At 33.5% G+C, this 12,273-nt stretch overlaps 1 protein-coding gene across 1 annotated transcript in view; it reads right to left on the bottom strand.

The window, feature by feature from the left end:
* LRRIQ1 (leucine rich repeats and IQ motif containing 1) overlaps nt 1-12,273 on the bottom strand; it is a 201,435-nt gene that overhangs the window by 68,097 nt on the left and 121,065 nt on the right. Inside the window, exons 18-21 of the mRNA XM_046646524.1 lie at nt 5,329-5,418; nt 4,551-4,672; nt 3,931-4,026; nt 3,594-3,676 (exon numbers count right to left, since the gene is read on the bottom strand). Coding sequence (XP_046502480.1) covers nt 3,594-3,676; nt 3,931-4,026; nt 4,551-4,672; nt 5,329-5,418 — 391 coding nt within the window. The remainder of the gene's footprint in view (nt 1-3,593; nt 3,677-3,930; nt 4,027-4,550; nt 4,673-5,328; nt 5,419-12,273) is intronic.

Below are 12,273 nucleotides of genomic sequence, written 5' to 3' on the forward strand. Positions count from 1 at the left end.
CATGTACTAAACTCTAAACTTCCCTGGGTATCAGCTAAATTCCAATGTAGATCACCAAATTCTGAAATTACTTCTGTGCATGAAGCAACAGTAAAAACACAGAGATAAACAAAGAAATAAAAACTCACAAAAACAAGCCCAGTCATAACTGGTTTATGCTTATGTCCATCATGAGGGAAACAGCAGTCACTTACTGGAAAGGGAGTTTCCAGTATAGGGAAAACAACAATCAGGACACAAACTCAAACTGAGTCAATCACGGTAACTCCTCACAATTTTAGATTCCATCCCATGGCTTCCAATGAGTCCCTCCCCGAAACCGCACCTCCCCCCAACCCCGGCCATCCTCCTGCTGCTTCTGTTTAGAAGCAGGTGGCCTCACTTATCCTAACAGAAATCATCAATACTGAGTCTCCTTGATGGCCACCCTTGCCTTCTTCACTAATCAGCAACCTCAATGGGTATTCCTCCTCTATTGGCAACTTTCTTTAAATAATTGACCCCCTGACTTTTGCTCTATTTTTACTGTTATCTTAAACCAAATATCATTGAGTTATATCCCTTGACTGATAAATGTATGGACAAGATACAAACAGGAAATATTAAGTGCTTGGTACTGAGAAGCTTGCTCAAAAGGTTTTTCCTGGTAGAAATTTGAATTAAAGCTTCCATACTCCATGCATTTATGCCTCACCTCCTCGAGGATTATTGCTCTGTCAGATTGTAGGATGTGATTGGTTCTGTTTAATTAAAAGTTTCTATTCTCTGAAGCCCCACCTGCCACCCTCCCTACCCTCACAGAGCCAGTTTCCAGTAGTTTTACGGACAATGTTGCCCTCTGGTGGCTTAAAAGTTCAAGTTGGCAAGTTGTCCATGTAAGGTATATATATCTCCACGTATATTTGAAAATTACTAGCAAATTTTAAAGTGTTTAACAGAATTTAAATATTTAAAATATCATTTTAGTTTATTAATGAGTAAAAGTTTAAAACTATGGCAATTATTTTAGGCAGAATCACATAAGCTAATAGCATATCATAAGTCAACTGAATTATAAAACCGGAAAAGTACAAGAAAATTCTTCATTCTATAAGAAAACTTGAGTATGGTGTCTTAAATGATTCACTCACAGATACAAAATGACATAAATGCTATATAATCAACCTAGCAGAAGATTAAAGTATCACAAAAATTGAAGAGGATCCCACTGATTTTCTTTTTCATGTTTTTCTTCTTCAATCTAAACTTGAATATTTCTGTTCTGTCTATCTGTTGTGAAGGAGGAGTAGAGAAAAACAGTGAAGAGAATTTAAAGCTCATCATTAAGTTTTACATTTCAGAATGCAAATTTTAAAGAAAAAATAACTTTTGTTTCATCGATCTAATAGTATTTTGATAAAACAAAAGCTTAACACAGAGATACAAAACCTCACACAGTAATAAGAATGCAATTTAGTTTACAATCATGTAATCAGAGTAATGATCCTCATAAAAATTATACAATTGCCATTGTGGATTTTTACCTAACAGGTCATGCTTAATGACCGCTGTCAAAATGTTAAATTTACGACGTGGCTGTTAACCTGGATGTCTGGTTGTCCCTTTTAATTTGTTACCCTACCATGCCCCCTTGTGACAGATAAAAAGAGGTCTAATTTTTTTGCCCAATAATTTTGGCCATTAAAGGAGTGATTTTGTCATATGAGCACATATTCCTTATTGAAACTTTTGCTAAAACAGACTATTTACTATGCTGATTTATTAAAAATGTACTCAATCTAAAAAAAAACCCAGTTACAAGAATTAGCAAGATTTATATATTTCCAGAGACACATTCTAACAAGATAAACGTTTCCTTAGCTTCAGTATCAAAGTATATTGTAAACACTGTAAATATCTTTTAAAAAATAGATCTTGAACACAAATAAGGAATAATTATTTGTTGAACATTGGCTGAAGCAGTTCTTAAGCCCCTTCTGATATTCGAACTTGCCCAAGAAGTTTCAGAAACTTATTATTCTCACAACAGCTATTTAAAGAATGTTTGTTGATACTGTTGAAGATGAGTAGAAATAGACATCAAAGCAATAAAAAAGTTTATCAAACTACCGTGATTTACTGGACTGGATTCCACTTCCCCAGGACTGAAAGAGAGTGTCCCTATTGTTAAGGGTTTGGAATTACTACTTCCCTGGGTAACCACCGCACAGTGTTCGGTTCACAGAGCCCCGAGGCAGTTAATAGGAGTTTATAAAACAAGAGAGCTAGGGCACAAAGCAAGTTGACCAACAGAGTTCATATTTACGTCTTCTTTAAAAATGCATAAAATTTCAGTATTTTAAACCTGACAAACTTGCAGTACACACACACAAAATATTACAGTTATCTCAAAAACATAAAATATAAAATTAAGATATCGCTAATATAACACTAAAAAAGGAAAGTTGAACATTCGTGAATATAAAGAATGAATCATTAGTAACTTGTCAATGGCTAGTAAGTCCTGTGTCAACAAATATTAGTTCTTCCTTAGAAACCCACAGTATTTGGGTTATTTCTATTTCTGTTTTTTTAAATTAAATATATATATTTCTTAGAATTTTACTATTAAATGATTAAAAATAATGAATAGAAAAGTTAATAAAGATAAAAATTAATCTTCTGAATGCTTCTCTGTATGCTTACATCAGCTAGAACTATATGATAAATGCAGATTCCTTGCTCTTCTCAGGAGCATTTTATGGAAACATTTCACTGACATTAATATCTTCATAAAAGAAACTGATGAGTAACAAAAACTGAAAACAGTTAAAAAAAAGTCATGTTTCTTATATTAAGCCTATGAGTCCGTGAGTAACTCTTTATAAAGTTATAAGTAAATGCAAAGTTATACGCAATATGCAAATAATTTCAAATAGTTTTAATTATAAAGTCATAATAACCTGCTATTTCTTGCCTTGACACCTGTAAACTACTCCACCTATTAAGTAATTACACTAAAATGATTAGAAGTGTCCAAAGAAAGACAAACGATTTGAAGAATGGTCTGGCAAGTGGGATATAGGAAAAGATGCCTTTGAACATTTCCCAAGTTCTACATAATCATGAAAGATAGACATTGTGCTCCTTTTCCAAAGTGTCAAGTTGTGGGGCCTTCACAGCTAACATTCATTGAACTGATGAATTTATATAAATAGTTTATTGAATAATCAACCAATTTAAAAACACACAAAGGAATAAGCACATGAAGCAGATGCCATGTAGAATTAACATTTGCCAAATTGAACTGGCTTAGAAACAAATCACGGCATAATTCTCAATGTTCAATAGATAGAATAATCAATAGCAAATTATATAAGAAACAGGGAAAAAGTGAAAATAGTATTTAAGAGTATAACAAATCATTTAATGTAATAACGTAATTTTCTCTAAGTTTTCTTGGTTTTTCTTTTGGAATTATGACCTCAGACATACTCATACCTGTGCATTTCATTCCTATTCTTATTAAACATAATTTAGTGAAAAAAATTTTAAAGTAATTTATCTTCAATATCAGACACACAGTTATTATTCAAAGTGCCGTGATTACCCACCTAATGTTTTCCTTAATTTCTTTGATTTCATTTTCTGTGCTCTCTTCAGCATTTGCTGAGCAGTAGAAATATCCTTAAAGCCCCTATTAAAAGATTAAATTTAATAAAGGCAAAACAAACATCCAGACCATATTTATATATACACATACATATAAACATACACATCTGAATTATACTAAAACAAATTTGGATTGGCTTTTAAGAATCTATAATTTAACAGATGTATAGTTTCTTAAAAAACTAATACAAATATTCATGAAATCTTGAAAAATATCTGCCTTGGATATTTAAAAGTCTCTCAATTTCTTAATATTTTAGTGTGAAACAGATCACATACCATTCTTCTGAAATTTTTTCTTCTTTTTCAGATTTTAGCAAACTCTTTCTGTCGGTCTTTGATTCAGATGTCCAGGACAAAGTTCTATTTTCTGATCTGGCAATAGAAAAAAACACACTTAACTGAATCAACACAAGTATATCAGCACTTTAAAAAACTACAAGCTGTTTACATTGTTTCAAACTTGGAAATAAAATCCACTTAATTTACAGAAAAACTTTATCTTGAAAAGTAATAAAAGTCTGCCATTAATTTAAAATGTTTACATTTCAATTACTTGAACCATATTTCAATCCTTTTGTCAAAATAAATGCAGCACTGGAATTTTTATTCTAACCCTTATCTCTATCTATACAGCAGTATTTAAAAGTCCACTTGTTTACAAGAAATTACATTATTTCACTAACACTTAAGTTTTGTAGTTGCTTTAACGAACCTACCTCACACATTTTTCTTACACTGAAAACGCCATAAAATCACTATATTTTTAACACTAAGTGTTCTTCCATATTTCTAAATAAGTAAGTTCACACCTACTTTCATCGTTTTACTACTTTTGTGAGGAATGTAATATTCTTGTCATTCACAGGATGATCCTCTAAAAGAGTAATTTAGCTTACCTGCTAGTAAATTGAGTGTATTCTGAAGAAAACAAATTTTCTTTCTCATTACACAGCCATGCTTGCGCTGGATGACTTGGTAAATTAAGTGAAGTTTCATCACATTTTAAGGTTCCAGACAACTTATTAAAAAAAAGTACATAAGTATAAAATAAACTGAAAAATTATAGCATTTATATTGTATTACTTTATATACATATTATTGAGTAGCCTCCTAGAGGAAAGAAAGAAAATTTGAAAATTATAATAAAATGAAATTTATGAAATATACATATAAATGTCCTTTGTTGTAGGGGTGAGAAATATGCTTTTTGGTATAGTTGCATATACAAAATGATTAATTATAAAGATCTTTAAAAATCTCAGAAAACAAAAACTTCAAAGATTACCAAATAAATAACAGATATTCCAGTCCATTGACCTCTGACTGAAAATCTTCAGCTGTTGCCCTCTTAATGCATATTTTTGTACTTTTAGAGTGCTGTTGACTAGTGATTTTAGTCTACTGCCAAACATGCAGCTGAAGCATATCATTTTTTTTTTTTTTGCTACTGTGAAATAAAGTGTTGAAAGAAATCCAAAATAAAGAAAAAAATTAGGAGCAAATGAAAGAAAAGCTACATGAAAAATTACATCTGGTGAGGAGGAGGCAGTCAGAGGATTCTAAAAGTAATTGTGTTTTTCAAGTCAATAAATTGTATTATTAATCACTGTAGCATAGCATAACCTTAAGAAATGAGCAAAGATCGAGCACTAAGAGGTTTCCATGACATGTTACCTTTGGCCAGTGCAGCTGGTTTGGGAGAAGCAGTGTTTGTGAAGGGAAACGGGCGGAATCTAAAGCTAGCCATTCTTTCTCTAAGGCAGCCTGCACAAATAATAACATTAATGTACATAATTTAGTTTGCATAACTTTTACAAAGAGTCTTTCAAATTGTCTTATATACAACAAATGTTAAGAAAGTATATCAGAACTTTTATTTACAGGAAAATTTGCTACTTGCTATTATGAGATGTTATGCATCTGTTTAATGCAAACATTCTGAAAAATGGGATAAGAGTTTTCATCCCCAAGTGGGATTAAGTGAGAAGTCAAGTGCTCTGAAAACTTGTGGATCGCTCAGTGTATTTAACTGTCTGATAACTATGACTCTGAGCCAACTCATGCTGTAACTGAGGGAAATAATCTTTCAGCTCTTTATAATGCAAATTATAATATTTTCCATCAAACCTCATTATTGAAAATTCGTAGTATTTTAACACATTAGTATCGATTTTTCTATAAACACTGCCTGTAGGATAGCTTTTACTTAACTTTTTTTCAAAATTTCACAAGTTTTCTGAAGAGGTAGAAAAAAGAATTTCCTGGCAATAGAAGGAAGATGGTTCCTGATATTATATTCCCTAATTCAAGTGTTGAATGATAAAAATATAAATTTAAATTTTGAAAAGATCCTGTTTTAAATCCCTTCACTCTTCATCTCAAAATATCTTTATTCCATTTATGTAAGTTCCAAATTCATTTTATCTTTCTTCAATGGAACTATACAAATTATGCTGATTAAAATTTAGGATATAATTATCTACATTTTATTTGCCTGGTCTAATACGGTTTAGAATGAACTTCTGTGGTTCTATAATGTTTTTTGAATCTTTACAAAAAAAGATGATCAGAATACCAATGAAATTGTTTTTTAATAGGTTCTAAAATGAGCAAACATATTTATAATTTAAAAACTAGAATGACTACATTCTGAGAAGACCTAAAAGCAATTTTCCATTTATATAATGTTAGTGTTTCTTGACTATCTCTTGAAAGACCATGGGGAAGGCAAGCCTAGAAGGCCAGCCTGACTACAGACTTGCAGCACAATGGCAGACTTTTACTTATAGCATTTAGTCTTAGGAAATCTCATCAAATTCATGTTATTTGAATATCTATGTAAACAGAACACTTCTACTCAGTTGTTAGATAGTTACTTTGTCCAATACTTTCTAGGCAGAGATTACCAATATATATATTACAGTTACATACCAGGTATATCTGGTTTGAGAATATATATACCTGGTTTAAGCAGTGCTATTTGATACAAAATTGCAGGATTCAAGACGGATGTTTTTAAATTCTTTCTTTTATATGACAAATAAAGGAAAATTCAGGTCTATCCCAGGAAAGATCAAGGCTCATGGCATATCAAATTAGTATCCCTACTCTGGTGAAAATTGCTAAAGTGAAGAGAAGATGTGAAGATATGGAGACAATATTACAAAAGGCAATGTACCAGACGATTCTGGGAAGATGGGGAAGTAGGAAGCACCAGGACCCTGTCTCCCAACCTAGACAACTTCACTGGCAGAATCTGTGTGATATAACTATTTTGGAACTCTGGAGTCTATTGCAGGCTTGCAACTTCCAGGGGAAGGCTGACTTGGATGGTAAATTGCAGTAATTTTGGTCAATTTCAGCTCTTGGCCCAGTAGCAGCTATCTATCCTCCATTCTCCAGCCCTGAGGCAGGCAGCTGTTCATGTGTTCCAGGAGTAGCTTGCACATAACTTGCAGGAGCCAGATTAAACAATGCGGATCCTGTCCTCCAAATTTTGGGAAGCTGTGCTCTGATCACTGATTGTTTCTTCTGATCACAGAGGTGCAAAGAGGTAGGTGGCTTTTGTTCTTGCTCCTCCCCTATTGTTTCAAGCTGGTGCCCCATCAGCTAAGTGATCACCAGGGGATTTAAAGAGCTTGTGTTCTACTCTCCTCCTCTTTTATTTTTCCTTTTTTCCCTTTTTGGGAGGCAGAAATTAAAGACTAGGGTAGTCATAAAAAACAAAAACTGCTAAAATATTCAAAAGCATCTGCATATACAGGGAAATTAGAAAGTCAACATACATGCCCAGGGAAAGGCACAGGATTAGAAAAGATCTGAGAAGACCTTAAGTTTACAACTCAGGCTGATCTCGGCACAGAGACAGCCTACAGCAATCTAAACAAAAATAAAAACAAAAACTCCACAGTAAACTGTGGGGAAAAGAGAGAATCTGATTTTCAGAGTTAACACATTATTAGATTCAATGTCGAGTTTTAAATAAAAAATAACATGGCATACAAAGATATAGAAAAGTTTATGGCCCATTCAAAGGAAAAGAAAATCCCTGAAAAAGACCTCAAGGCAGATTTACTAGACAAAGACTTTAGAATAACTGCCTTAAAGATGCTCAAAGAACTAAAAGAAGAGAGAAAATGATGTATAAACAAAAATGGAAATATCAATAAACAGATAGAGAACCTAAAAAGAAATCAACAAGAAATTTTGGAGCTGAAAGTACAATAACTGAAATAAAAAATTCACCAGAATTCACTAGTAGGATTCACTGGAGTGATCTGCTTCTGAATAGGCAGATAAAAGAATCAGTGTACTTAAAGATAAGAGAATGGAAAATATCAAGTCTGAGGAACAGAAAGAAAAAAGATTGAAGAAAAGTAAACAGAACCTAAGGGGCCTGTGAGACATCATCAAGTGGACCAACATATGCATCATGGGAGTCACAGAAGGAGAAGAGTGGAAGAAAGAGGGCAGAGTAATAGCGACCAAATATTTCCCAAATTCAATAACATACCTAAATATAAACATCCAAGAAGCTCAATGAACTTGAAGCAAGATGAACTCAAAGAGACCCAAACTGAGACACATTATCATCAAACTTTCAAAAGCCAAAGAGAAAATCTTGAAAGAAGTAAATGAGAAGCAATTCATCACATACCAGGGATCCTTAATAAGATTATCAGATTTCTTATCAGAAACTTTGAAGTCCATAAGGCAGCAGACTGATATAGCCAAAGTGCTGAAAGAAAATAACTGTCAACCAAGAATCCTATATCTGGCAAAACCATTCTTCAAAATTGAGAGAGAAGTTAAGAGATTCCCAGATAAACAAAAGCTGAGAGTTCATTACCATTAGACTTGTCCTGAAAGAAGTGCTAAAGCGAGTCCTGCAAGTTGCAATGAAAGGACACTAGACAGTAGTTCAAAGCCATATGAAGAAATAAAGATCTCAGTAAAGGTAAATACATGGGAAATTATAAAAGCTAATATGATTGTAGCAACAGTCTATAACTCCACTTTTTGTTTTTTACATGATTTAAGAGACTAATATGCTTAAAAACTATTAGATTAAAAGCTAGTATTATTGTAACTTTGGTTTGCAACTCCATATTTTGTTTTCTACATAATTTAAGAGACTAAGGCACTCAAAGGAATTATTAGCTTATGTTTTGGGGCACAAAATATATAAAGATGTAATTTTGTGATATGAACAACTGAAAGAGGTGGAGATGGGGCTGTAAAGAAGCAGAGTTTTTGGATGTTACTGAAGTCAAGCTGGTATAAATTAAAATTAGAGTGTTATAACTTTAAGATGTTAAGAGGGAATGGGGAGTTATTGTTTAATAGGTATGTATTTTCAGTTTTACAAGATGAAAAGAGTTCTGAATATGGATTCTGGTAATGGCAGCACCACTTTATGAATGTATGTAATACCACTAACTGTACGCTTAAAAGAGGTTACGATGGTAAATTTTATGTTGTGTGTATTTTGCTACAATAAAAAAATTGGAAGAAAAATAAAAAAAGATAACGTGCCACCTGAGGAGTCACTGGAAAAGGATCAGTACTTCCAGGCAAGGATTCTGACTTATACACTGGCTTTTATATACACAAACAACTGTTTTTTCCCTAAACACCTGCCACATCACCTTCTTTTTATATTCTCTGGGACTCCAGCTGTTTTCTTTCTGCAGCAGAACAAGGTCCCACAAAGCACAGTGATTTCTTTGCCATATCAATATAGATGTTGATGAAGGTCTCTTCTTTAGAAAACTACATAAAATCTGGGGAAAAATTTAAGTCTCTAAATTGACATCTAAAAGTGCAGAAAATTTTGAAAATAGTTTTTCTTGGTTTTTAATGTAAGGTCACAAATTTTTATAAGATTCTAGAACACTCTTTACCACCGTGTCTCAGAAATTTCTAGAAGTATAAAGAGGTTTAATATAAAATGCTAAAGATACTTTTAGTAATTATATAATCACAACTAAAAAATGTTACCAAGACTACTGATTTATATGAGCTCAAGCTTAATATCAGATAGTCTATTTTGGCAGTACCTAGTATGTTGAGGGAAAAAAGTCTCAAAATGTCAGGAGGAATTGGCCAGGATTATAAATATACTACTGTTTTAAAAATGTATATTAATATATTGCGCTTACCATTGGACATTTATACAAATTTCAGTTATTGCTTAAGAAAACTTTCTGTTCAGATATTAACTTACAAGTGAGGATTTGGAAAGCTTTTTGGTTATTAGAAGACTAGTATCAAATTTACTTATATATTAAAAATGAACTTAGATAAATTTATAACTGTGTGTTCACAATTAAACATATGAACATATACACATATATTTGGCTTTTGATCAGAGAAGAGATCATTATTCTATAATGCAACTTTGATAGACCAGAAAATAAGGCTTTCAGAAAGAAGAGTTGCAAATAACATTCATGTTTATTTGCATATGTATATACAAAATTTGTATGTCATCTAGTGAAATCCTTTCATTTGACACATGAAACTAGGATCAGACTTGCTCTAAGCCACAAGTCAGAGTTGCACAAGTCCTAGAAATTCTAAAAGCTGTGACTTGATCTTTTTCCTACTCCCTTCACTACCCCACTTTCCTCCTCTTCTGCCCAAGTTGCCTCTTGCTATCCCACAAAGAATTCTTTCTAATACTTCTTGATAACTTTTGTAGCATCTCAGAATCCTTACAGTTTGAAACTTGGTCCATTACGAATTTCAAATTTCACTTTCTAAACCCTCGCCTCCATTCTCAATGCAAAAGCATGGCTACTCATACTGTTAGAGATTGCTGTTACATACCATGCATGTCTCTTTTCACTAAACCAAACGTAACACTTTGCTCTACTTTTTTCCTTTGCCTACACTGTAGGTTTTGTTTGTTTATTTTCCCACAGTGTGCTGTAATAAGTAATACTCTGTGAAGTTAATTTGAGATAGGGATCAAAGATGAACTCCAGAGCTGAAAGTTGCCCAGCTTAATGCATTTTGCCTACTTCTCAAAAATTATTCCTGCAAACTTATTGAATTTGACTTTGGTTTGAGACAAAAAACAAATCCAAATTTGACTTTTGTGGCTTTCCACGTCTATCATATGTTAGCTTTTCTCATCTTCTCTGGGTTTAGGGACTTATAAGAGGATCTGTTGTTTAAATTTAAAGACAACTTTATTGGTTCTTTTATATGTTGGCCTCTAAACAGTATACATAAAAGAGAAAAAAATCTGTTAAATTAAGTCAACAAATAAAAATATCAATGAAGGGCCAGTGCTGGTGGCCTAGTGGTTAAGTTTGGCATGCTCAGCTCTGGTGGCCTGGTTTCAGTTCCCGGGTGCAGACCTACACCACTTGTCTGTCAGTGGCCATGTTGTGGTGGTAGCTGATGTACAAAAAGAGATTGGCAACAGATGTTAGCTTAGGGCAAATCTTCCTCAGCAAAAGAAAAAAAAATCAGTGAAAATTACTTTATAATTTAAAAGTTGTAAAACAAAAGTGCTAATGTAGATCACTATGCCACATCAGACTTCACACACATATTGCTTTTGATATTTATGTTATTATAGATATTTTATGACAAAGTGGCAAAAATTTCCCACAAAGGACATTAAGACCCAGGATCATTAAAATTTCTACTAAAGTAATTCTTTTAAAAATGTTATGCACTGGGGCTGGCCCCGTGGCCGAGTGGTTAAGTTCACGTGCTCCGCTGCAGGCGGCCCAGTGTTTCGTTGGTTCAAATCCTGGGCGCGGACATGGCACTGCTCATCAGCCACGCTGAGGCAGTGTCCCACATGCCACAACTAGAAGGACCCACAATGAAGAATATACAACTATATAAGTATGGGGGGGCCTTTGGGAAGAAAAAGGAAAAAATAAAATCTTAAAAATGTTATGCACTGTGGACTCCAGGACCAAGACAATGTCTTATTCATCACTATTTCAGAGTTCATTATGAGTAGTACATAATAGATGCTTAATGTTAGGAGACAATTCTTCATGGGTCCCCCACATTTCTGCATGTCTCATGACAGCTTTTTTCCAGACTATCTTCCCAAGGATCTCTGTATAGCTAACAGCCTGGAAAGATAGAGATGGTGTCCCCTCCTCCTGGGTTAGAGGGCACTGTGCTCCCTGACTCATAGGGTATGGGGCACACTGATTCAACCAATGGGGTTTGAACATGGTTCATAGTGGAGGAAGGAGCTATAATTATCTTGTGGGTAGGGTCCTTCACGCCAATTCAATGTACTGTTGCTGTTGCTTTTATATCTGAATGTAGACTAGAAATTGATGTGTTACATGTTTTACTTTTCCATCCCATAAGTACCAGAGGGGATTATCTCAGTAGGGGAAGACTTATAAGTACAGAAGTGTTAGTGTGACACACTTTCTTGTGATTTGATACTTGTGGTATGACCAATGGGTCAGGATTTAGCATAAGCACCTCTACCCTCTGATGTCTAAAGCTTTCACTATATAGATGACATTCTGTTTGTTGTCAAGTCAAAATGATAAGTAAATTATATCTCAATTGAAAAATAAAGCCTGAGTTTAAACCATCTTGATTATGATAAGTGTTATCATAACTCTG

This window comes from Equus quagga, chromosome 19, assembly GCF_021613505.1.
Source record: "Equus quagga isolate Etosha38 chromosome 19, UCLA_HA_Equagga_1.0, whole genome shotgun sequence".
Classification (NCBI taxonomy): domain Eukaryota; kingdom Metazoa; phylum Chordata; class Mammalia; order Perissodactyla; family Equidae; genus Equus; species Equus quagga.